The 27,558-nt window shown below is 38.2% G+C and overlaps 1 protein-coding gene and 2 pseudogenes across 1 annotated transcript; 2 read left to right on the top strand and 1 right to left on the bottom strand.

Annotated features, from left to right (window-relative positions):
• Positions 1–1,028: 1,028 nt before the first annotated feature.
• On the bottom strand, positions 1,029–26,642 carry PLEKHA3 (pleckstrin homology domain containing A3). Its single transcript, XM_059928175.1, has 8 exons — positions 26,244–26,642; positions 22,350–22,466; positions 15,410–15,565; positions 12,379–12,515; positions 10,691–10,855; positions 7,553–7,596; positions 5,802–5,917; positions 1,029–2,339 (listed from the first exon to the last, which is right to left on the bottom strand). Exons 1-8 carry the CDS (start codon positions 26,281–26,283, stop codon positions 2,212–2,214), a joined length of 903 nt encoding a protein of 300 aa, XP_059784158.1. The 5' UTR covers positions 26,284–26,642; the 3' UTR covers positions 1,029–2,211.
• LOC132369051 (large ribosomal subunit protein eL33-like) overlaps positions 12,611–27,558 on the top strand; it is a 56,144-nt pseudogene continuing 41,196 nt past the window's right edge.
• LOC132368572 (small ribosomal subunit protein eS26-like) lies at positions 21,273–21,623 on the top strand (annotated as a pseudogene).

Here is a 27,558-nt window from a genome sequence, read left to right as displayed (position 1 = left end):
AATTCAAAAAAGTCAGGCACACTTGAAAATACACTGGGCTCCTCAAAATGCAAGGTGCCTTGAAGCTTTATAGGTTGCTTCATGCTACCAACTCACCGATCAAAACCTAGATGTAATTCAAGATACATTGATATCCCCTAAAAAAAGAAAATGATTTCACGAATGTGTTGGTTCCTAAGGGAGAAAAGGTGGCTCCAGTCACAATAAAAGCCATACTTAGGAATATAGCAAACTTGTTCAAAGGACCTGTTTCAAGGAGAAAAAAATGATATGAACCAGAAATAACTGTATTTTATTTTTAAAAATATTTACAGAAAACTGTTCAGGAACTCATATTTTTTGATAAAGCAATAGAAAACGGATTTATTTTCCATGAGTTCAAAAGCTTTGTTATAGTGTTTTCATTATAAACCTACTGGTTCAAAAAAAAACTACCAGAGAAACTCCCACAGTTAGTACCACCTTGACCTTCATAGTCTTATCACCACTTATTCTTACTACAAAAAATAAAAAATTAAAAAATAGAAGCAAAAAATCTGATTACTTGCTCAACATGAAAACTTACTACATTATCAAACTTCTTTTTTCTCAAATTAGACATATGAAGTATAACATATGAGCAGAAAGATTCCTCTTAATATAGTCTAATGACCTGTGTGCTATGTAAAATCACAAATACTTTAAGTAGCATAGAATTTATCTAAATGTATATTAATGTATATAGATTGTTTATGTCCATTTTAAACTTAAGGAAGAAAGCCTATAACTACAGACTTATTTTAATAAGGAAATACCAAATATTAATTCTTTTAAAAAAATTCTCACATAAACTTACAAGAGAAATTTAAAATGAAAAGGACGCACTATTCTAAGCTCACAGGCAAAAAAGCTAAAAATATGCCTAATTTGTGTATTTACTATGAGGTCCAAAGATACAAACAAAATCAAAGCAATAAAGAATATTATTATCACTTGATAAAGATTAGACAAACTATCAATAAATGTAAAAAATACAATGTATTATATGATGAGTTTGAATGCAAAAACCACATATTTATTAAACATATGATTAACTTAAAAACACCAAACCAGTTTGTTTTAAAGTGCTCCTCATCCAAAACCTTGGACAAAACCATCACTCCAAAGTGAACTGAAAAAACAGTTTACAAGGCAAACACTGACAATAGGTATGGACAGGCACTACCAAAAAATGCTATTTGTTCTTTAATTAAATAATGCCATTCTCAAGTTACGTAGGGCAGTCACCTTGACAGACTCCTTTTTTATAAATATTCATAAATAAAAAATGTCCAGATATTCTAAAGAGCTGCAAACATTAATACCTTACTTACAACAGCAGCTTTTGTCTATTTTCAGAAAAAAGCACTAAAATCCTCTTCCATTGCAAGTCATTTATTTCTCTGGTGGAAGTGAGCAAGGTCACTACAATATTAACCTCTTTTCTAGAACAATGTAAATAACCAGGTATACACATCTTAAATTTGGTAGGTCATAAAAGTTAGGATGCAATCATTTTTTTTGATGCAACAGAAAAATAAATAAGTAAAAATTAAATACTTTAACCCAATATTTGGTACTGACAAATCAGTAGTGTCAACTTCATGTACAAAGGACAGCACAATCTGGTTTTTAAAAAATCCTCAATGTCATGGTATTTGGGGTAAAAATATTTCGAATATTAAATGTTTCCTTTTTGCTTAAAGGAATATAATACAAACACCATCAAGCTGCGACCGTAACTCACTTTCAGCTGGGGTAAAGTGACCATTTGGCCCATGGCACAAGTTACATATACCACACTTCTGTCAAACTGAAACCTTAGGTTTATAAGATTTCATGTTTATAAGCTACAATACACACTGACTAAGATGTCAGTCCCTCACAGTATTTTAGAAAAATATCTACATTTGTCCTTACAGATGTCAAAATGTTACACCATCATTTGTTCAAAAAAAAAAAAAAAAGATGCACATTCATACTGTGAAGTTATTAGGAAAATACTCTTGCAAATAAACTATATAAAGATAAAATACACTTCAAAGGTATGTGGGTTGTTTTTTGTTTGTTTGTTTTACAATATTCTATAAAGTGCAGAGAAATCCTAAGGGAAAAATTACTCCCTATAACATAGTTTAATTACAGCAGCTTTTGCATAGCAATACTTAGAGGAAGTTGGACACTTCCGTTTCCTCAGGAAGAGAAGGGTGGAAGAGGATCTCCCGATTCAGATTTTTTTTTGGCCATAAGTCTGCTTTCTTCAGGAATGGTTGCTGATGCCAAATCTCCATTAAGTGTATTTCTTGAACAGTGAACAGGTCCTATTAAGAAATTGATTAAAAGGTTAAACATCCTATCAATATTAACTCCAGTCCTCCATGAAAGAATATTTCCTATTCAGGGACATGAAATTCCTTTAGCTTCCTGCTAACTTTTTGATCGTTTAAGAGTAAAAATGTAACTTTTCTAGTATTGGCAGTTGTAAGGAGAAACTCCAGAGTTCTGGAGAAATTATGAAACTATCTGAAGTAGAGATACTTGTTTTGTTCATTGCCAGAACCAAGGTTGGCACACATGAGCAGCCAATAAGTATTTGCTGAATTGAATTTTTCTTAACTATTGCTTTTCCAACCTGATCGTTTTAATGCGGTTGGTATCCTCCTCATTTTCTAGGTAAAGAAACCAAGTCCCAGAAAAGATTACAGGACTAACCCAAGAATCACACAATTGGTAACAGAACTGGAACTAATTCAGGTCTTGCTCTTTTCATCACAAGACTTTGTTTTCCTTTCTTTATTTTTTTTAAAATATTTTCATTTTATTGGAGTATAGTTGATTTACAATGCTGTGTTAGTTTCAGGTATACAGCAAAGCATCACAAGACTATCTGAGCAAACTTGACAAGGTACGTCACAGTGAAAGTTCTCACATCTCCATTTGGGATGCAGCTCACAAAACTATCACTGCAGCTGCCAAGTCAGCACATCAAACACATTGGCATGGTCCTATTCACTTTCACATGTACATATTTTTTTAATTTAGCATGAACATTTATTACTTTTATAATTTTAAAAAAATCTAGTTAATAAAAGTAGAAGCAGCTGCATCTCTCAAGGAAAAGAATATGCTGCAATAAAGACTTTCAACTAAGATTGCTAATTTGCAAAACATACTAAGAAAGAGCACTAATTCAGTCTCTGCTTTGTCAACTAACTGGGACACTAAACTTTAGGATAAACAGAAGGAAATCTAAGGATAAAACTCTGACCTACCCTACACTTGCCAATTTTAAAAAGTTCTAGAGAAGTGAGATATATGTATGTATATAAATATTAATGCATGTGTATATAAATATTAATGCATATATGGGTGTGGGTGTGTGTAACTAATTTTGTTACTCTCCTTAACAGCTAAATTGAGGGGTGTTAAATGGAATATTTACACTTAGATCTTATAAAAGTAGTTTTCAAAAATTCAGAACCAGAGTGCCTAAAAGAGAAGAGAGCTAAGGAAAATGGCTGGCTTTAAAAAAATTAATTTAGCTATCACAAATGAAAATGACACCCTTAAAAAAAAGAAATGGCAGGACTTCCCTGGTGGCGCAGTGGTTAAGGATCCACCTGCCAATGCAGGGGACACGGGTCTGAGCCCTGGTCCAGGAAGATCCCACATGCCGCAGAGCAACTAAGCCCGCAAGCCACAACTACTGAGCCTGTGCACCACAACTACTGAAGCCCACGTGCTCTAGGGCCTGGTGCCGCAACTACTGAGCCTGTGTGCTGCAACTACTGAGCCCGTGAGCCTAGAGCCCATGCTCCACAACAAAAGAAGCCACCGCAATGAGAAACCCCCGCACTGCAACGAAGAGTAGCCCCCGCCCGCCACAACTAGAGAAAGCCTGTGTGCAGCAATGAAGACCCAATGCAGCCACAAAATTTAAAAAAAGAAATGGCATCTAAAGAAAAGTACAAGGCAGAATAGAACCCTTTCATAAGCTCTGGATGAAAAGGGTCACGTATAAAAGGCAGAAAGAGCAAGGTAAATCGGAATGTATGTTACCTGTCCCAGGTGACATTTTTTCCCATACTTAAGCTCTTTAACCATCTTCCTCTTTTTCTTATCACTTCCAAGATGTAGTAAATTGGCCCAGGAAAGTTTCTTTCTCCCAACCCCTTCCGACATTCAATCCTTTTCCTTCTTTCATTTCTTTACTCATTGCCCCAACTTATATTCAAAATGATAATGAGCATAGCGTTCCATATCAATAAATAGATTAGTTCTGTAAGAAAAATGGGCATTAAAAAAAAAAAAAATGCAGGCTTCCCTGGTGGCGCGGTGGTTAAGAATCCTCCTGCCAATGCAGGGGACACGGGTTCGAGCCCTGGTCCGGGAAGATCCCACATGTCGCGGAGCAACTAAGCCTGTGCACCACACCTACTGAGCCTGCGCTCTAGAGCCCGTGAGCCACAACTAGTGAGCCCACGTCCCACAACTACTGAAGCCCATGCGCCTAGAGCCTGTGCTTCGCAACAAGAGAAGCCACTGCAATGAGAAGCCCATGCACCGCAACGAAGAGTAGCCCCTGCTCGCCGCAACTAAAGAAAGCCCACGCACAGCAGCAAAGACCCAACGCAGCCAAATATAAATAAATTAAATAAATAAATTTATTTTTTAAAAAATGCCATCAACTTCTAAAGATCTGAAAATGATCAGCAGTCCCCTTTAGAATCTCAACCATTTTCATGAACTTTACATTTCTCCTCTAATTAAACCTGTTTAACCTTCTGGTTAAGTAAAGCAACTCTATCTTATGCAATGTTTTCAATATATTCAAATACTAGAAATCCAACACCATTGTTTAGTCCCATTTCAGCCACACTATAAATTAGCTGGGCTCTTCTAGTCCATCTAAAGAATTTAACCACCATTCACCATGTCATTTCCATAAGGGAAATAAAATCTTGTTCCAAACAGCTGACTTACAAATAAACTCTTGGAACACAATCTGTTGCTTAATTGAGAACTGTATGTAATTTCTATCCCACATGTTTCATGGGCAATAGTAAAGACTCTGAAAAGCAAAAGTCTATTAATGGAGTTGTAATAATAATACCATATTTGCATTCACTGAAAATCATGGTCACTACTGTCAAAGTAGATATTCTGACAGACTTTCAAAGCTTTTTCTCTGAAGAGAAAAATAATTAAATTTTAACATAAATCACAAAACCTTTCCTAAAGTATTCAATCACAGTATGCTGACTCTTTAATAATAAGGAAGAAAAAGGTACAGGAATAAATGTTATTATAATTCATCACCACCACCAGAAAAAATTATTGTCCTTGGCCATTTCAAATTCTTTAAGTAACAATGCTGATTTTTTTTCTTTGAACTTAGAACTTGCCTTTATTTTCCCCTAGAATCCTACCTACAATTTATGCTTTCTTCTAACATGTTTTTTAAATGCAAACACAATGGGAATATAAATTACTAAGCGATTACTAAAATGCAGTGGGAGTAAAAGATTTTGATATTACATATATAAATCTAAGATATGGTATTTACAAAGATATACTTAGTACTTCTTAATAACAAAGGTGACTGTAAGAGGATATATGAGCTTCTGTTGATTGTGTGCTAGTTGCTTAGCTCTGAATTAAGGAATTAATCCAAGGACAAAGTACAGTGTTCACTATCAGTATCCTTCATTTCAACAATTACAGAGCCCCACACGAATTTTGCTGAATAGGCCAAAGGGAGAGACACAGCCCTTCTAACTTACTATCTGGGTCTTCGAGAGGAACATCATTACAGGAGTCTGTATCTGAGAAGGTTCTTCGGCGCCGCTGGGAGAGTCGGTGAAGTGTAGACACTGTTTCTTTTATAGAGTGGCTACTCCTGCAAATTAAATAAAAAGCATTAACTTGTAAGGACTTCAACAAATGAAAACACCCTCAACTGCAGTTTTCAATGACTTCTCTTTAAATGAAAGAAGAACTATTTTAATACCCAAAGTTCTACTTCAGCAACGTTCTACTCCTTCAGAGGTCAGGCCACAAACAAGTCAAATCATTTAGAACCTAGTTGGTAAGCTGGAGAATACAGCCTCTGAGCCAAATTAAAAGGAAAAGAGGTACAATGAAGAAGTGATTTCTTTTATAGAGGAAGGTCCAGCTAGAGAGTAAACATATCAGATGGTTAACAAGTGTTTAAAAACTAAAAGTTATGGATTTCCCAAGTGCATGTATCTGGTGTCGTCCATAGCCAATCTAAAACAGCAGAGCAAAGGGGATGGGCAAGCAGTATGGGAGCATGCTAGGAGCCAACTCACTGACAGCAGCAAGAGCGGATAAAGATGGCAAATGGAGGCTAGAAAAACTAGTTTTAAAAAATCAGTCTGGAAAACCAGAAAACTAGAAAAATCAACCTAAAAAATTCAACCCAGAAGCAAATCACCACCACTCAACAGCACCTCAACTACCACTGGATGACAGCCCAACATTACTGTTCTTAATGACAACTTTGATTCATCAAAAAAATAAATAAAGTTTAAAAATTCTTATTATATCTTATTTAATAAGGTAGAAAGGATAAAATACAGGTCAAAAAAAAACTGTCATAAAGGTAAAAGTTTGTTAAAGGAATCAAGCTTTTACTTTTCTGGAAAATTCAGTTGATGAAACTCTTCATTCCCTGATAGGATTAGATACACACATCACTGGACTCCTCTCAGCACGTAATAGTTCAATCAATTATATAACCATCAGAGGGAAAAATAAAGTGACAAAATAATAAGGGGGTTCAGTTAGCACTTTTTTTTTTTGGTAGGCACTCAATAGATGTTTACTGAATGAAAGATTAGTTAAATTCTATAGTGCTTTACAATTTTCTAAAGTTTCACATATGTGATTTCATATAATCCTACAATAACCTTTTTTTCCCCCTACCCCTATATTAATGTAGAGAAATAAATGCTAATGTCACTATAATTTCATCGTTTTCCAAAGACAACCATAGCAACTTAAAAGAATGTTACCTACCAAGATAAATAGCCTGGGATATTGGCAAGATCTAGAATGTAAATTTTTTAAATGTGTTGATATGAATATATACTTTAAAATATCAGTTTTTCTCTCTTTTCAGTAACACCTTAGCTCCTATTATAACAACAGCTCAGCATGAATATATGATGCTATAAAAAACTGTAGTAAAATAAGCCTAAGCTTGGAGCCTTAATACATCAAAAATGGATTTCTATTAACCATCACTGGATATAATCTACACCTAAAAAAGGTATGATAGCTGGCAAGGTGCTTACCTTGCTGACTAATTTATTCACTCATTTTTTTTCTTTACCTACTACCTACTGGGGCCAGGCCCTATACTAAGCACTAAGAGAAATAATGCTGAGCAAATCAGAACCAGACTCTGCCCATACAGAGTTTACATTCCACTTTATGTTAAAGACCCAAAGAATTTCCCCAAGTAGGTATAATTTTGAGAGAACTTGGTCAAAAGAAAAGGTTATTTTACCTCTCTGAACTGCAAGAACCAGGGTGGCTGACAGAACGCCTCATCTAGAAATTTAAAAAGAAAATAAGCATAATTCATATGTCAAGTAGAATAAGACAGCTCTAATATATTATTATCATCATAATTAACATAAATTTACTCAAAGAAAAAGATGGCTGGCCAAAAAATTTATTTTTTACAGACCCAAGTAATATTATTAGCACAATATCAAGCTTTCTCCCCAGTAATTATTAACTGAAATCTTTCTCAACACATACAAAAACAGGCTGGATTATTTTCTCAATATTAAAAACTAAATTTTATAATGTATATATAATACATGTGTTTGTATAAAGATATAAAAAACAGTATACTTAACAAGTCCCCAAAAAATCACACTATTTGTGATGAAAAGGAGTATCTAGCAAGCCAGAAAAGAAAATAATCTAAGAAATGTCTCTCTCTTTTTTTTAAAGGGCAGAGCTTCTCCTTACCATTCATTATTCAGGTAGCTATTACACAGATGTTCTAAAGTGTGGTTTTCATGGAAAACAGCATTAATAATTCAAGTCTTTTAAGAACTCAGAAGAGGAACCCTAAGCCTCAAATAGGTTTCTAAAAACATACACATAAAATATAAATAAATAAATAAAATCTGAGTCAGCAGAGTATTAATAAATATGACAAATACGAAACATAATTTAGATCTAACTACTCCACCAAAAAAACAGAGGCAGCCAAGTAGATTATTTCAATGCTTAGCAAAGTAGCAAAAAAGCAACGTTTATATCAAAGGCTAAGGATGGTTGCTTTATATACAGGGGCTCAAGAGCCTTACAAGTGAGTCCAAGTCTAACAGTTACGTTACATAAATGCCTTCTACAGTTGCTCTGAGAAATCCCAGATGAAATGAGAACAATTATGACCCATCCAATTTGTAGTCCAAGGATATCTAATATGATTAAAATAAAGATGCAACTGGACATTAACATCTCCTTTAACAGAAATCACTTCCTTTAGGTTTACTCACGCAGCAACACCCCCACTACAATTATCTGTGGATCAAAATGACAATTGTTTAAACTTCTATGATGATTTGAAATATAACCGAATGCAAGTTAAAGAGGGACACGATGTGAGATAACCATATAAAGTAGTTATAAAGATCAAGTTAATTTTGGAATGCTCAAATTTTTCAGCTGTATTTTTCATTTACTCATGTCGTTAAAAAAAAAAGAAAAAGATTTCCTCTTGAAGACTGTCTGACCTTACTTTGCATGCTATGTGTCTCCAGAACTATTTACCGTAAGCCACAATTTTTGCCTTATGTACGAAGTAAAACGGCACAGTGAGGAAAAATAAGTGGCCCCTAACCAGTATTTCCTAGATTAACTTATTGGATTTCTTGTAATGTTTCTACTGATAAAAAGTTTTAGTTTAAAAGAGACAGTTATTATAGCTTCTTATACATAAAATACACATATGACCTCTCTGGACTATAAAACATTTATAACAGAAGGCATTCTCCTCAGAAGTTCAATGCAGATATTAGGCAGGTTTGAGGTGTTTTCATTATATTTGATTCTATAAAGTCCACCTTAAAAAAAATACAGTGTACCCCTTGTATATCAAGCTCAGGAACATAGCACTATACATCCATCTCAAAAGACCAGGACTTTTTGTTCAACTACACATGTTATTTAGCAGTCCACAATAAACCTAAAATTGTTCTAAAAAGCAACATTGTCAAACTGTGTTCTACTAAACAACACAGTCCTCTGAGTTATTAAAAAATAAACAAAAGGGTTCAATCATCAAATAAATTTCAGAAACACTACACACCACGTCTCCTCAGAGATTCATAATACACTTAAGCATAAAAGAGGTTCTAAGAAGTCCTATGTCGGCGAAACCCAATTTGTTTAAGTTAACCTAGAACTTCCCAAACTAATCGGGCCATAAAACTCATTTTCATGGTACACCTATCTCAGAGGACGCTGTTGGTCCATCATAACTTATTTAGAAAACAATGATCTAGAGACTTCCCTAGAGGCGCGGTGGTTAAGACTCCGCGCTCACAATGCAGGGGGCCCAGGTTCGATCCTGGTCAGGGAACGAGATCCCACGTGTGTGCCGCAACTAAGAGTTTGCATGCCGCAACTAAGGAGCCTGCATGCCTCAACTAAAGAGCCCATGTGCTGCAACTAAGGAGCCGGTGAGCCACAACTAAGACTCAGTTGCAGAGCAACCAAATAAAAAAAATTTTTAAAAAACACTTTAGGAAAATAATGATCTAAATAAATTTAGGTAATAATCTTTACTAATTCTCATATGACCAAATTTGCTGTGGTGAGTAAGAGAACCTCGGAATAAGTTGTACCCTATTATTTCTGCCAACAAATAGGTCTGCAGGTAATTGCTAAAATAGGAGCCAGGCGGCATTCTTCATTCCACAAAAGGGCTCACGAAAATAGTTTGATGAAAAAAACGTAAGGTTTCATCAAACCTCATCTCACCTCCAAGTTCCCCACAGCATGCTAGGGCAAGTTTATTACCTTGAAAAGGACAACGAATCCATCACCCTTGGCAAAAAGAGTACTCACTGTTCAGAGTAATCAGAAGGTAAGAACTTAATGTTAAGGACCTAACATTAAACAGGTTACATCTACCTCTGATGTAAAAAACACTGTATTTTACAGATGAAAAAAATGAAGTCCAGAGAGATTAAGTAACTTGCCTACTTGGACGGTTCAAATCCAAATGCTGACTATAAAATACTGTTTCCCCTGTAACATGTTGTTTCAAATCCCTTACAGCTCCTCTAAAGATTTACTTAATTTTATCCCCTTGTGAGTAAATCTTCACCCCATAGTGGTGTTTTTACCAAATAGAAGAGTGTCACAGCACCCACAGAGCACTATAATATTTTCCTGACACACTGGGGTAAATGGCATAGCCCTTCCAAGGGGAGGGCATCAGGACCTTGGCTCATGTTGAGCCCATCAGCTGAGAGGCTCCCATACAGAATCTGAGTAGAGTAAAAAAAAAAAATTCAACCTGTTGACTATTTCCCTCCTACTGCCAGTTTCCAGCCTTAAAAATAAACACAAAAACAAAACCACATGCAGTATCACTGGAAGAAAAAGCAGAAATTCCAACCATTTGAACAGGAGAAGGTGACACAGGAGAAACTAAGGGATCCGGATGGCACAGCTGAAACATCTCGGGTTTAAACTTGGCATTCGCTATCTTCACACATTCCTCAAGCGTTGTGATGAATGTATTACACGTGGCACTAAGTAGAGAAGAGGCTTCATTCATGTTCTGAAAAATTACATGCAAAGAGTTGAACAGACTCACACACAACTATGTGGATTCATGCACCACCTTACCATCAAGTAATGAAACATTACCTTCAATGGATACCTTACTAGGTTATGCTCAAATCTGTTTAAAATGCATTACCTTAGAAAATTAAAGCAATGCATGAATAAGAATTATCTGTCTCTCAGGTAAACAATGTATGAAATTAGACTCCAAGAAAAAAATAACTCTTGCATTTAAACCAAGTATCATATTGAAAAACTGTGTACAAAAATTTATCTTAAATAAACCTAACCTAGACTGTAAGTTTCTAACTATCAGAATTCCAAAGGTAATCACAGCAGTGGAACACTATGAGGGTTACTGAGTGGCAGGTAGAATTCATGTCTACCCCACGCACGTTCTCACATTTCTTCCTTGGTAGAATAAAAACTCCAAGTTCTTTTTGGGACAGCAGAGCGCCTTGCTCCTGGGAGATGAATATAGACTGATCTAAGCCAGTCATGTCTATTCCATGACCCTTTGTCAAATACTCATTTTTCCTAGTTTTCATGGACCCAGACTAAAAAGATAATGAGAAGTCTGCTGGGGTTTCTGGAATTTTCATTCCCTGATAAAAGCAAAGGACAGCAAACTGAGATGGTCTCTCTCCACCCTGGCTACCCCACTGCCTCCTGCTTCTGTGCAAACTTGTAGTCACCTTGAAGGCTCGGGCATGAGGAGAAAAAACCAACACACCAAAAATGGCAGAGTGGAAGGACAGAACAAGATTGGGTCCCCGACACTGTCCCTGAGCCAATGGAGCAGATGTAAGGGCACCTGCCTGCAGAGAGCCTGTGGTGAAACAGCAAGTGCCTTAGGGTTTAATGTACTTGCATCTAAAGGCAACCTACCTCACCTAAGATTCCTCCCTAGTAGAAGAAGGCCACAGGAAAGTAGGAAGATTTCTTGTCCCACTTCTCCCAAGTTAGGCAAAAGGGGACGGGGAACCAGGCTGGGCTTTCACCCAGAGAGCAGTAAGGCTCACTGGTCCTACGTTACCAGAAAGAATGAGCTTATTTCATAGCCAGGTCCCGCAAATCTGAATTTTGATTCCTACATCACTGCTCTGAGAATGATTCTTTTTTTAAGTTAGTTTATAAAGCTAAATTATTAACCCTCAGTAGTTAAGCTAGGACCTAATTACAAAAGAAAGAGAACAGCAGTTGTCCAATGAACTCATGCAGTGAGTCTGGAGAACAAAGCTGGTAATGCTTCTTTCCCACCCCAACCACCAAATAATTAATTGGCTGCAAAGACAGGCCTTGATTCCTTGGAGAAATGTGCTGCTTACTGCTTTAGTCTGGTTATACAGACATAGTCTAAAAGATCCTACAAACTTCCAGATAGTCTACAGTACGAAGAGGTCTGAATAGCTGAGAATAACTCATTTTGAAAATGCTTCTCTGTCATCTCATGTAAGAAGCTCACCCACCATGTGCTGCAAAGAATAACCAGACACGAAAGGATCATCTTGGATATACCTCTATGCTGGGAGATGAATGATTCTCATCATGGTGAACAAATTCTTGGATCGTATGAACTTGCTTCATTAGGAGGTCACAGTAGAGGCGAAGCTCAGACATTTTGGTTTTCAGAGATTCACTGGTTTCACTTATTTCTGAAAGGAACATATGCAAACATTCTATTAGGCCATTTTCATACTTCAGAGGCAAAACAACAAAATGGAATCATTAAAAAGTAAGGCAATCTCAGCCATCTTGGACCCTGTGGAGGCCTGCTGGGAACAGGACTTCTAAAACAACAAATATGTCTGGAAGGCTGTGGTCCAAGGCCATTTTTGCTGGCTATAAGCAGGGTCTACGGAACCAGAGGGAGCACACAGCTCTCCTGAAAACTGAAGGTGTATATGCTCGAGATGAAACTGAATTCTATCTAGGCAAGAGATGTGCTTACGTGTACAAAAGCAAAGAACAACACAGTAACTCCTGGTGGAAAACCTAACAAAACCAGAGTAATCTGGGGAAAGATAACTCGTGCTCGTGGAAACAGTGGCATGGTTCGTGCCAAATTCCGAAGCAACCTTCCTCCTAAGGACATTGGACACAGAATCCGTGTGATGCTGTACCCTTCAAGGATTTAAACTTACTGAAAAGTAAATAAATAAAAGTGTGGATTTGTTCCCTTGTTAAAAAAAAAAAAAAAAAAATGTAAGGCAATAGATATGAATACCTGTAGCTTAAGAGGTGTGAGACCTTGGAAATAGAATATAAGGTTTTCCCTGAGGAAACATCTTCTCTTTAGATAGCTGGAAAAAACTGGCAGTCATATGTCTGACATGAAGTTTAGGTAGATTAATTTCCAGAGACAGGCTGATGACAATGAATGCCTTATAAAGGATATTTCCATTCCATTACTCATCTTTAATTTGATAAGCACTTGTATTTCTTTTTTTGTGAATTGGCTTTTCTTGTCCTTTACACATTTTTCTGGTTCTGATGTTTGGTTTTTCTCTTAGTAATATATAAATTGATAAATTTATAATTTATAAAAGTTCTTACGCATTAAAGATAGCAATCTTTCATCCCTCCAAAATACTGCAAATACTTTTCAAGATCTGTCAGCTTTCTTTATTGTATTTTGGTATACAGAAGTTTGTAACTTTTATGTAGTTAAAACTGCTCTATATAAACATTCATTTATTTTCTTCTGTTCCTTTCACAGCTTCGTTTTCACATAATACTGGTTTAAGAATTTTTTTTAATTAAGAGTCTATGTTCCTTTCTTTAATATATCCAGACAGACTAAACATCCAGCCATAATCTCAGCCACTCACTTACCAATACCTTCTAAACTAGATATGTAAGCAGCAGAGGAAGGAAAAAAAGTATACACAGTAGATCCTGGTGCTTCTCCATATTACTTGAGCCAGTGGCACTGCTTTGTGGTACTAGTCATGAAGCCCCTCTAGCCAGAGTAGATCAAAGCAGCTCTATCTGCCCATTTAACCTAACCTAAATTAATTTTTACCCAAGTTTAAGTCCATTCCTTCTTTTTAATTGTAGTAATATATACATATAATAAAATGTACTATTTTAACCATTTTTAAGTATACAGTTCAATGGCATTAAGTGCATTCACATTATTGTACAACCATCCATCTCCAGAACTTTTTCATCTTCCCCAACAGAAACTCTACACACATTAAACACTAACTCCCCTTTTCCCCCTCCCTTAACCCCTAGAAATCACCATTCGACTTTCTGTCTCTATGAATTTGACGACTCTAGGTACCCCACGTAAGTGGAATCATACAATATTTGTCCTTTTGTGACTGGCTTATTTCACTTAGCATATATTCAAGATTCATCAGTGTAGTATCTGTCAGAATTTCCTTCCTTTATAAGGCTAAATAATATTCCATTTTATGTATATACCATACTATGTTTATCCATTCATCTGTCTATAAACATTTGGGTTATTTCTACCTTTTGGCTATTGCGACTATTCATTCCCTCTTTTTTTTTTTTTTTTTTTTGATGTGGACCATTTTTAAAGTCTTTATTGAATTTGTTACAATATTGCTTCTGTTTTATGTTTTTTTGTTTTCTGGTCGCGAAGGCACATGGGATCTTAGTTCCCCAATCAGGGATGGAACCCGCACCCCCTGCATTGGAAGGCGAAGTCTTAACCACTGGACCACCAAGGAAGTCCTCATTCCTTCTTATCCTACCCTTAACCATACTCTATCTGTGATGTTCTTTGATATATCTGAAAACTGTTATAAATTCAATCCTTAGCCTTCATTTTTCAATAACCCATAATTTAGTTGTTTTCACTAACTTAAATAACTTCTATTGTTTTTTAATTATAAAAGTAATACCTACTCAGTGAAAATTTTTGAAAATCAAAAATATATAGGAAAAAAAACTGCAATCTCACTACCAAGATATAAATACTGTTATTATTTTCACATTATATCTGCATATAATTGAACTAATACCATAAATTATTTGCTTGGCTTTTTTTTTTCTTTTTGGCCACAGATGCGTAGCTTGCGGGATCTTAGTTCCCCCACCAGGGATTGAACCCAGGGCCACGGCAGTGAAAGCGCCGAGTCCTAACCACTGGACCAACAGGCAAGTCCCTTGCTTTGCTTTTGAATGAGCAGTATCTGTAGCTGGTAAAGTCAAAAGGTACGGTCAAAGGGTATAAAGTGAAAAGTGAGTCTCTCCTACAAATTCCCTTTCCAAAGGTAACAACTTGACCAATCCTTACATACCTTTCCTAAGCTGGCCAAGGAGTGGCTATGTAATTCTGAATCCTGCTTTTTTCAATTAACACTTAACTTTGGGCATTTTCTCACATCATTAAAATTCCTTGTAAACATTTTACTGGCTACATAATATATCAGCCTATGAAAGCACTATATAGTTTACTGAACCATTCCCCTAAATTTAAATTTCTTTGGGATAAATTACTATAAGTGAACAGGACAATCTACATTTATGTTTAAGAAAATATTCTCACCACAAAGGAAAAATTTAGAGTTACCTTTTTCTTTTTTAGTCCTAGTATCAGACAAACAGGCTTTGGAGCTCCCCAGAGCAACCAGCCACCTTTGTCTTTCAGCTGCATTCACTGCCTTCATGTAGAAATGCTGCTCTCCTGGAATGATTAATTCCATTCTTGTGTTGTCTGCCGAATGGACTACGATGATAAACAAAGGGGAAATACAGTCACGGACTCAAGTAGTTTGTGGAGAATCAAATCATCACTTACACAGTATTAGATGTTTCAGACCTAAAACAACAAACTCTGATTCAAGAGGCAGGCAGTGCCACCTCCTTAAGGGGCTATCCAGGGGCACCCTCCAAGCCACCATTCTCACATATACCCAGGCTGGCAGTGGTGTCAAAGTGGTGATAGCATATGAACAGAAAACAACAACAAATTAACTACTGAAAAGTGAGATCTAAGAACTCCCTCCCCTGGGGCCACCGGTACCCCTGTCACACTTATCACACTCTTTTTTACTAATTTCTTTGAAAGCAGTTTGTGTTTTGGTACACCGCCCACCCCCCACCCAAGCCTAGGATAGTGCCTGGCATAAAGTGCAATAAATGGTAACTAAGGTAACCTTCCATCAGAGCAGCAGTCCGCAACTAATGAGCATCTCATAACCACCTGGAAAGCCTAAGTGTTTTGAAAATCTCCTCTTCCCCTCCACCCTCCTCTTCCTCTCCTACACACACCCCCATCTTGGATCTCTGACAAAAGAGAGCTAACCATATTGTATACTGAGCCAATCCTAAATCTTTGTTGTAAGATTAATTTGTGTTACATTGTCATTAATCAACAAATATTTACTCTGCTCAGAGCAGTGCTGGTAGAGGGGAAGACAGGAGAGGAGAAGAAAGGTGTCTTTGCTCTAACAGAGGGAACAATTTTATCCAGGAAACAAACGAATACACTAAAAATAAAACACCTAAACATTGAACTCTTTGGTACAGAGACTTCATGTGTGATTATAATGAAAGGTAAGAAGAGGCAGGAAGTTAAAAAGTCTTCAAGAAGAAGGATTTGACAACAGCAGAACTTGGTTAAGAGAAAAACAGCACAAGAAAAGGCCTAGATAAGGAACTAAACACAATATGTACTGAGGATATCAGGAGACAGGCCTAAATAGAGCCTTGTGTTGGATTACAAAGTAATGATATATTCGTGAATAAACAAGCTGAGTGGAGCCAAATTATGACGGGCCCTGAGTGTCTGGCAGAAGCCCTAATTTAGATGATTAATTACTGAAAACATTGACCAGATGCTCAGTGTACTATGGCAAATAAGTGCCACAAAAACTTTGCTATCTTATTATTCTACTTATATAGACCATTCTATATAAGTAGATACAGATTGTAAAATATATGATCATGCAACAATCAATGATGGGCGCAAAAAATTTTTGGCTAGGATAAAACTACTGAAATCCCAAAGCTCCAGGAGTAACTCTTTTTTGCTACTTGCTAATACTAGTGAAAGCACCAATAGCTACCTTAAAAGAAAACAATGCTCTAATTTCCAAAGATGTTGCTACAAAATGAAACTACAATAAGATTTAGTTTCATTTTTAAAAATACCAGAATTTATGTGTCAGTCAAGGGTTGTCCTCTCCAAAGTAGTTACCTGAGAAGGCAACAAACTTAAGAACAATGCTCCCAAAACATCAAGCTCCTAGGAAAAAATAAATTAAGACCTCTACATGCAAAACTGCAAAACATTACTAAGAGAAATCAAAGACCTAATTAAATACAGGAATATACCATGCTAATGAATCAGAAGACTCTTGTCAAGAATACACTTCTCCCAAAATTGATGTATAGATTCAATGTAACTCCAATCAAAATTCCAGCAGGTATTTGTGGAAATTTATAAGCAGATGCTAAAACGTATAAGGAAATGCAAAGGGCCAGTATTAGCCAAGACAATGCTGAAAAAGAAGAAAGTGAGAAGAGTTAGGCTATCAGATAGTAAGAAGTATAAAGTTAAAGAAATCAAAATAGTGTGATATTGACACAAGGATAGAAAAACAGGCCCATGAACAAAAGACAGTCCCCAAAAAACCCACACATACATGGTCACTTGCTTTGTGATGACCTTACAGTGCTATCGGTGAAAGGTTGCTCTTTTCAATAAATGGTGCTCAGTCAACTGGAATCTTGACTCCTACCTGACACCATATATAAAAATGAATTTTAAAAAGGAACGAAATTGAGTCATTTGTTGAGACGTGGATGGATCTAGAGACTGTCATACAGAGTGAAGTAAGTCAGAAAGAGAAAAACAGATATCGTATATTAACGCATGTATGTGGAACCTAGAAAAATGGTACAGATGAGCCGGTTTGCAGGGCAGAAGTTGAGACACAGACGTAGAGAACAGACATATGGACACCAAGGGGGGAAAACCACAGTGGGGTGGGGATGGTGGTGTGCTGAATTGGGCGATTGGGATTGACATGTATACACTGATGTGTATAAAATTGATGACTAATAAGAACCTGCAGTATAAAAAAACAAACAAAACTAATACTAAACTTTCATTGGGTTATTTGTATGGAAATAAGTTAATATAAATGCTTCAGACATTACATGAAATTTCTAAAAATCTTTTATGTTCTGGTATAATGTTATAAGTCATAATTCTAGTTATTACTTTAAAATGTGTATCTCAGAAATAAAAAAAAAAAAAAATGAATTGTACGTCAACCACCAACCTATAATAGACCTAAATATAAAAGGTAAAACAATAAACCTTCAAGAAGATTTCTTAAATAGGACATAAAAAGTTCTAATTAAAAAAATTTTTGACAAATTGGGTATTACTGAAATTAAAAACTTCTGTTCGTCAAAAGATACCATTAACAGAATGAAAACACAAACTACAGATCAGGAGAATTATCTGCAATACGAAAACTCATTCAGACTATACGAAGAACTCCTACAAATCAATGTGAAAGATAGCCCAGTTTAGAAATTGGGCCAAAGACTTGAAAAGGGACTTCAAAAGAAGAGGATGTTCAAATGCCTAATTAATATCTGAAAAAAAACTCAACATCATTAGTTATTGAAAAAAATGCAAGTTAAAACCACCACGAGAGGGACCTCCCTGCTGGCGCAGTGGTTAAGAATCCGCCTGCCAATGCAGGGGACACGGGTTCGAGCCCTGATCCGGGAAGATCCCACATGCCGAGGAACAACTAAGCCCGTATGCCACAACTACTGAGCCTGCGCTCTAGGGCCTGCGAGCCACAACTACTGAGCCCGCATGCCACACCTACTGAAGTCCGCGCGCCTACAGCCCGTGCTCCGCAACAAGAGAAGCCACCACAATGAGAAGCCTGCACACCAGAACAAAGAGTAGCCCCCCGCTTGCCGCAACTAGAGAAAGCCGGTGCGCAGCAACGAAGATCCAACGCAGCCAAAAATAAATAAATAAATAAATTTAAAAGTGATTCAATCCATTAGTGTTTAAAAAAAAAAAAAACACCATGAGATAGCACGAGGTACAGTAGAAGAATTCAAAATCTTCAAATTGCTAATAGTAAGCTTTGGCAAGGATGAAAAGCAACTGAAACTCTCATACTAGTTGAAAAACAAATTGGTATGATTACTTTGGTAAACAGTTTGGCATTATCTGAGACAAAAAGTCTCTCCTTGATCAAACTTGTTGGGCTCTTCTGAACCCTCTGCTTGACTAGGCCCAATCTGGGGCTTCCGGCTCTGTCCTAGTAGAGTCCACTTTTAGCAAACATCCTGCTAAGTCAGTTTAGCCAGAATCCGCCCCCCTCAATATCTGATCACCCTCCTTATCTGACCAAATTCCACTTCCCACCACCCCCAAGTAATATCTGATCACCCTGACCTGCCTCCAATAAGAACCCTGTTAGGTCTGTTCAACCAGAATCCCCCTTTACCTCTGAAGTTTCCTCCTTGCAATTTTCCATCCACTGATTCCCCCATCCCACTCCCTGCCACTCTGTTCCTTGGCTATAAACTTCCACTTTTCCTTGTTGTATTCAGAGTTGAGCCCAATTTCTCTCCCTTACTGCAAAACTCCATTGCAGTAGCTCCTATACCTATTCTAATAGACCTGAGTAAAGTCTGCCTTACTGGGTTTTTTTAATAATTTTTTTTTAATTGAGGTATAGTTGATTTACAACATTATACTAGTTTCAGCTGTACAACATAGTGATTAAAAATTTTTATAGACTATACTCTACTTATAGTTGTTATAAAATATTGCCTACACTCCCTGTGCTGTACAATACATCCTTGGAGCTTATTTATTTTATACACGGTAGTTTGTGCCTCTTAATCTTTTACCCCTATCTTGCTCCTCCTCCCTCCCCTCTCCCCACTGCTAACCACTAGCTTGTTCTCTACATCTGTAAGTCTGCTTCTTTGTGCCTTACTGTTTTAACAAAATTCAAGAATAGTAGTTTCTTTAATATCTGTTAAAGCTGAATGTATGAATATTCAATGTCTCCCTTAGCAATTCCACTCCAGTTCTAGATATATACTGAACAGGAACGCATATATATGTTCAACAAAATAAATATATGAGAATGTTTATGGCAGCTTTACTTATTATAGTCCCAAAATGGAAATAAAATGGAAAAAACAAACAAACACCCATCAATACTAGAATGGAGAGCCAAACTGTGGGACAATCACACAATAAAAATATTACACATCAGTAAGAATGGTGAACTGTTACAAAGAACAACATAGATGAATTTCACAAATATGTTGAGTTAAGCCAGACACAAAAGAAAACATTGATTTATTCCACTTATATAATATTCAAAAGCAGGCAATACTTAAATATGGTGATAAAAGTCATATTAATGGTAACCTTTTAGAGAGATTAGTGGCTGAGGTAACATGATTATTATCCCAGCATCTAGAATGCTGATAATATTCTAATTCTTGATCTGGGTGGTGATTACACAAGTGTATTCACTTTGTAGGCATTCTTAAAGCTGAATATTGAAGATTTGTGCCCATTTCTGTATCTTATTCATTAAACAAATAACAAGGACAACAAAAATACTGCCATGGCTTGAAAAAGTGCTAGAGTCGCCTTAAGAATTCTGCCACTAACAGTCTTTTAAATATCCTCAAGGTTGTCAAATCTTTAAACTTTGAATGTAGTTTGATTTCTGACAAGAGTCAGAATCTCATTTGGAATCAAATATGAAGAATAAGATGAGATAAAACCATTATTTTTTTTTATATCTTTTTTTTTTTTTTGGCCGCAGTGCGTGGCATGTGGGATCTTACCCCAACCAGGTACCAAACCCTGTGTGCCCCCTGCAGTGGGATCACAGAGTCTTAACCATTGGATGGCCAGGGAAGTTCCCACCATTTTTTTAAAAAATAAAAATTCATGCTTTGAATGTGCTTTTCTTGTGTGATTTATAAAAATAAAACAAAATTACACCTCATATAGTTCAGGGAATATGCAAGTAACAATGTTGAAGTGTTTCTATATCTTACGTAGCCATGACCCCCTGCAGGGTTTAACACACCCTTCTCTAGTGCTTTATTTTTTCCTTCAATTCTCTTTGAAGAATTCAATACTTTTCATTACCATTTTGTCTGATTTCTCCTACCTACTTGCACCCCACATATCCCAACCACACACACAAATGAATCAATGGTTCATGAAACCTTCCTTCATGAAAATTACAGCATGACTTACTGCTTTTTTCTCCCCTTTTGAAAAAGCACAGTATGGAAAAGGAGTGGGGAAGGTAACTTTACAGTAGAGAAATCTGACAGACACTACCTCAGACAGGTGGTCAAGGTTAATGTCAAGAGTGATATGTCAGCTCTCTCGGGTCCTCACTTCCAGGATGACCAAGAAAAGAAGGAACAACGGTTATGCCAAAAAAGGGCCATGGCCACGTACAGCCTATTCACTGCACCAACTTTGCCCAATGCGTGCCCAAGGACACCATTAAGGTCATTAATTAGAACAGTAGAGGCCGCAGCCATCGGGGACATTTCGGAAGTAAGTGTCTTCGATTCCTATGTGCTTCCCCACCTGTACTTACATCGAAACTACATTACTGCGTGAGTTGTGCCAGTCACAGCAAGATAGTCAGGAATCGTTCCCATGAAGCCCATCCCAGATGGACCAAACACTCCCACCCCAGTTTAGACCTGCGGAAGCTGTCCCATGACCTCCACCGAAGTCCATGTAAAGAGCTAAGTCCTTATAGACTGAAAAAAAAACATCCTCTCCAAAAAAAATATTAAAATGGTAATTATACATTGGAAAAAAAATTGGTATATCATATTGATAGCATGTACTCCTGATATGATGTGATCTTCCTCCCTAAAACCCATAACCCCAGTCTAATCATGGGAAAAACACCAGACAAATTCCAATAGAGGAGCTTCCTACAATATTCCTGACCAGTACTCCCTGAAACTCTCAAGATCATTAAAAAAAGAAGAAAAAGAAAGGAAAAACATCTCTATTACCCAGAAGAGCTTATTTCCAATTCAGCAAAGAACCAGAGTTTATGACTCTGAGTTCATACTTTATCAAAAATCTACTGCACTGGCCTCATCATCTTTAGAGTTCAGCTTCCAATCTTTACAACACGTTTCAATGAAAATGAAAGAAAACACTTGCAGACTCAGCATGGACACTAAAGTGGCATCCACAAGAAATTGCTTTTTCAAGTCCACATTGGAAGACTAGCACTAGTACTTCGAATTTCAATTCAAAGTATATTTATAGAGGGAGAAATATCAAAAACTGTGCCTAACAATGCTAAGTGCCACTTCTGAATGCTAAGGAGATAAATGGCATTAGAAGATTCCTTCCTGGTTAGAAATGCTTTTCTCCTCTTTTTGCAGCACGCCGAAGAACCCTTTACTTACCTAACTACTAATTCAACTAATTCCATATATTCACTTACCTTTAATTTCACAAACTGCCATCTTTATACTTCCTTTGCTCCCTTTGCAAACATCATCTTGTGAATCATAGTAGGACAGGATTCCATTATCTAAAACAAACCAACGAGGCTGCCAACCTACAAAGATCATAAATAACAAAATAGCAATAAAAAAGTACTTTAATCACACAGAAAACTATGATCACAAAATTTACCATCCATGTCATTCCTTGGCTGTAAACTAACATTCTGACAATGAAATTCTTAACTGCCAAGATCTGCCCAAAATACTCTTGCTAGGAGAGGATCTAGGAGAAACCTCTAGATCAGAATAAATATGGGGAATAATACCTTTATTCTGGCTTACAACCTTCTCATTAACAACCCATCAGACCCATCTTCAAAAATAGCCCTACACACAGAATGCAACACAATTGCCCCTTTTTTCCTAAGGGAAACAGAGTCAGGTTACAACATAATGGAAAAAGCAACAGAAGACATGGATTCTAGCCCTAGTTTTGCTATCATTCTTTGTCCCAGGTTGAATAACCTGAGACAAATCTTTCATCCCAATAAATATCAAAAATTCCCAGCCTCCAAAATGAGTGGAGTGAACAAGAAGACCTCTCAGGTGCCACCTAGCCCTCTCATTCTGCAATGTGGCTTTCCTCTCTCCTATAAAATACTCTGCCTAAGCCAACTCCCTTGCACACAGTGAGTGCTGGAAGAATTACAGCCTCTCACACAGAAGTTGCATACCCTGTGGTGAGAGCACGGAGCCACCACTCCTCTCTCCTTGCCCTGCTGTTGCACAGCGCAGGCAGAAATGCTAGAAATTGAAATCATTCATTTAATTAGCATTGACTCAATGACTACAGCACACAACTATCACAGACTTGGCTCTAATGCGAAGCTGGGGGTGATGATGGCTTTCCTTGAAGCTCAACTCCCACTCTTGCAAGCCAAACTCAGTGTTCCCTGAAATCTTATCAAGCATGCCACTAATGTGCAATAGTTCACTGATTAATAACATGGTGACCATGCTGGAGGCAGTGCGACTGCCCTTGTTCTTTCTGTGACTGTTAAATCACCATTCAGCCTGGTCACTGTAGACACTATCTGCTATATTAATCGGTTCAGTTTTTCTGGGCCAAACAGTACCAAGACAGTGACAGACAGGGGAATCATTCTTACATCCTGATATAGACCCAGGATTTACCTCCCCAAAAGGCTTTACCTATAACACTCTTGAATGACAATGCTGAGTCATCATAAAAAGATTAACAGCAGGGAGTGTGATAATACAGTTCAGAGGGATGGATATCCAAAACCAAGTTTCAGAGGCTTGGAAAATTCTTTTTCGTGAAACTCTATATTCCTTAATGAGGTCTAGCAAATTAGAAGGTAAGTTCTTCTGGTACATGAACTTTAGCTTGTTCATCACTGAATTCCCAAAACCTGGGAAAGGTGCTTGGCACACAACAGGTGCTAAAAAAAAAATGTACTTCTCAAGTGACTGAATGAATGAATGATTACAGAAAACTGAGATATTGCCTGTTACCCATGAGAGTACAGATATGCAGTATATCCAGTATATCCATAATGTATTGGGCATGCATAGAAATGATGAAAATGGTATTTTTCCAAACATTCATTCACCTTGGCAAACAAATTATAAGAAGGTTATGGTGAAAATACACTCCTCTACCCCCAGTCTAGTGTGCCTACAGGACAAATTGTGGTTTTGTAAGCCTGCATTATTGTGATTCAATATCTCTTTAAAATAAATATTGAGCAAAATGATTCATTTAGAATTTGTACCAACTTGAAAAGTGACTATAGTTAAGTATATTAATCTAACTAAGACTGTTAATGATCTCTACATACCTCTTTGAAGAAATATTTAATAAAACAATCTCTAATTGATTCACACATATATATAAGGGCTATATCTGTGGGAAAAAAATCATAGGTATTCCCTTTTCTAATACCTTTTCAAAACACACATTCTTTTTTATCTCAAACTACCAAATGTTACTGAAATTCTTATTCTCTACAAAGGATTCCTAAAGAACACTGTCATCAAACTGGAAGGTTCCTTAAAGATCACTTAGTATGAACAGCTATTCATCCTTTTGACCTAAGATGAACTAAAAGTAATAATCAGCATGCCATTGAGCCAAATTTAAATTTTAAAAATAGAATTCTTCCAAACAAAAGATTTCATTTCATCAAGCTTCTACACCGTATACTAGCAGTTAACTTAAATGCTCTGCAAAGATTAAAACCTTAAGTACACAACGTTAAAAGCTCAACTAGCTGGTGCTCAGCGACAGGAGATGAGAAAGAGGGCCACTAAGACCACACTTAGCTCCAGGAATAAATTTTGACTCATCTTAGTAATCACCCATTGCTCTGGGCTATGCATAAGATCCTCACATGACCTCCCAAGACACTGCGCGCTTACAATGTTTGCAGTGAGATGATCATCTGCGTCTCAAAGCATAGTAACTACCATCTCAAAGTTAAACTAAACAGTATAACTGTTCTCACAACAGCCCATGTGAAAATGCCTAATAAAAAAAATTTGCCTCGTTTTTTAAATGTTTCCTGTTAAAACATACCAGTTACAGAAATAAAGTGTTTGACATTTTAATGCAAACAAAACATCCATGTATCATAAATGTTAAAGCATTCGCTGCTATAAATCTGTCTTTAACATTCCAATTAATCAAAAAAACAGAGACAATTGTAGCTCAGTGCTTATGTCTTTAAGTGTTTATATGCAAATTTTGCACAAGGTCAGATGGACACTAGTTGAATGTCTGATACAATTACTAAGGGGTTCAATACTTTCGCCAGAGTGAACAAGTGGGCAGCAAATCAAGATTGGCCTATTACACTAAACCAAGAAATCTGTTTGCTATTTAATCTTACTTTAAATCCACTCCCCTTCCTCTAATTTGGTGAGATCACAGAATTCTGGAGTTGGAAGACACCTTCAGGATAAACTAGTTGATCACCCCGGCCCTATGAGACAGATCTTGAGAGAAAAAGTGACTTGTCCTTACTGTTAGCTGATGGCAGAGATGGGACTACAACTCAGATTTAAGGCTCTTTTAATAAGCCAGACTGCTGGTGTCATGGAAAAGGGCCCTCCCCTGCTGGTCTCTCATTTCTACAGAAACACCTAGTTCTTTGGAGTTCTTCCTTTCAACCCACTTCATGAGTAAAACTGACTTGCCTGCTCCACCTTCTGTGTCTTGCACTTTCTCCCACAATTTCTCACACACTTACCTGAATACCAAAACATAAGGATAAATCATTGACAATCAACCCCTAAGAGAATATAATCTGGCAACAGCTTCCAAAATCTTGCTTGCTATGCTTGAACAACTTCAACGAGAGAATTTTTAAAATAAACCGTGTCGCTAAGGAAAATTAAAAGAAACAGTGAAAAGATTTCCTAAAACGAAATCTTGATTTTAAAGCGCCCATTACAGTCCTATGCCCCAACAACTCAGTTATCAACAAAATGCTGAATTAAGTGTGAGTAAAGGCAGAGACTGCAACAACACACGTAGAGTGACTAGGAATGGTTTCGGGAGCTACAGGAGAAAACAGAAGTATTATTACACGGGCAAAGAAATGGTCAGGTGCACTTCCCACCCTCAGGATGGTGCGCAGCCTCGAACTGTCCCCTGCAGAGGCCAGATGGGCACTTACAAGGGACAGAGAGCGATTAAGCCCGGGAACCAGACAGAACCGATTCGCTGTGAGGGTCCCCGCCGGCCTGGAGGAAGGGAGGAGGAGCCCCTTACCCGCCTTCTCCGCAGCCTCCCCGCCTGAGCCCGTCCAAGTCCTCTACCCGCCGCCCCCCGCCACCGCCACCGCCGGTCAGTCGAGCCCTCATACCGGTGAGATAGTTGGTCCACTTGTACAGAACTCCCTCCATGCTTCAGAGCCCGGCGCCGCGCATCCTCCTGGCCCGGCGCCGGCCGCGGTGAAGGGGGAAACGCGGGGCCTGGGCAGCCCCTCCCGGCCCGCCCGGGCCCCTCCCCGGGCGCCCCCAGCCGGCACAGAGCAGCCCTCAGCCCGCGCGCGCTGCCGGGACGTGGCGGCCCTCAGAGGCCGGGACGGCGGCCGCCGCGTGGTGCTTGGGGGCCTTGAGACATCCCCGGGCGAGCCTCGGCGGCGGCGGCGGCAAAGTCGGGACAGCGGCCGGCCTCCCGCTCGCGCTTCCACCGCCCGGCTGCTCCCTTCCGCGCCCCGGCGCTCCTTCCTCCTCGCCCGCCTTCCTTTCCCCGCCCCGGTCTCTCGTTTGTTTTCATTGACCCCGACGTCGCTTTCACTTCCTGGATGAAAGGGGCCGGCTCGTCCCGGGAAACCCCTCCCCGGTGGCGGGGCTGGAGGAACGGGCGCGGCCTGCAGCCACTCCGCCGAGCCGGAGGCTGCGCGAGCAGGGCGGGCCAGAGCCGTGACTCCTCCTCATCATCCCACAGGCCCTCGGCTGGCGGCCCTGGGCTCCAGCTCTCACCCCGGACGCTGAGACCCGGACCGACGGCCCCCCCGGGGCCTAAGCCTCAGGGCCCAGGACCTGCGGACTCGGACCTGGCTGCGTGCGCAGCCCCCGGGCCGACCCGAGGACGAGCCGCCCCCCCTCCCCCACCCACGTTGCACTCGTAGGCCTCTCAGGTTTTCCTGTAACTGAGCCTCAGGTCTTTCTGGTGGTTGTTTTTTTTCAAAAAAAAAAAAGCCTCCTATTTATGTTTCCTTCGTATCCTTCTCCCATTCAGGGGGTCCGAGAAATTATCTTCTAGGAAGTCAGTGTGCCATTGAGAGCCCTCCGGCAAGGAACCGCGAGGGGCTCCAAGGAACTGTCACCACGCCGACAATGAATCTTAGCCACAACTTCATTTAGAATATAAAACACTATATAGTTTTTTTTTTTTTTTTTTTGAGAAGCCAGTCACAAAAGACCACATCTGATATGATTCTATTTACATGAAATGTCCAGAATAGGCAAATCTATAGAGACAGAAAATAGATTAGTGGTTGCCTAGGGGCAATGGGGGAGGGTTGGAGAGGGGTAATGGAATAGGATTTATTTGGGAAGTAATGAAAATGTTCTAAAATTGACGGAAGTAGTTGGTGCACAGCTCTGTGAATATACTGAAAGCCACTAACTTGTACATTTTAAATGGGTGAATTGAATAATATGTGAATTATA

This window comes from Balaenoptera ricei, chromosome 7 (assembly GCF_028023285.1).
Source record: "Balaenoptera ricei isolate mBalRic1 chromosome 7, mBalRic1.hap2, whole genome shotgun sequence".
NCBI lineage: Eukaryota > Metazoa > Chordata > Mammalia > Artiodactyla > Balaenopteridae > Balaenoptera > Balaenoptera ricei.
This window is presented reverse-complemented; position numbering and strand designations above follow the sequence as displayed.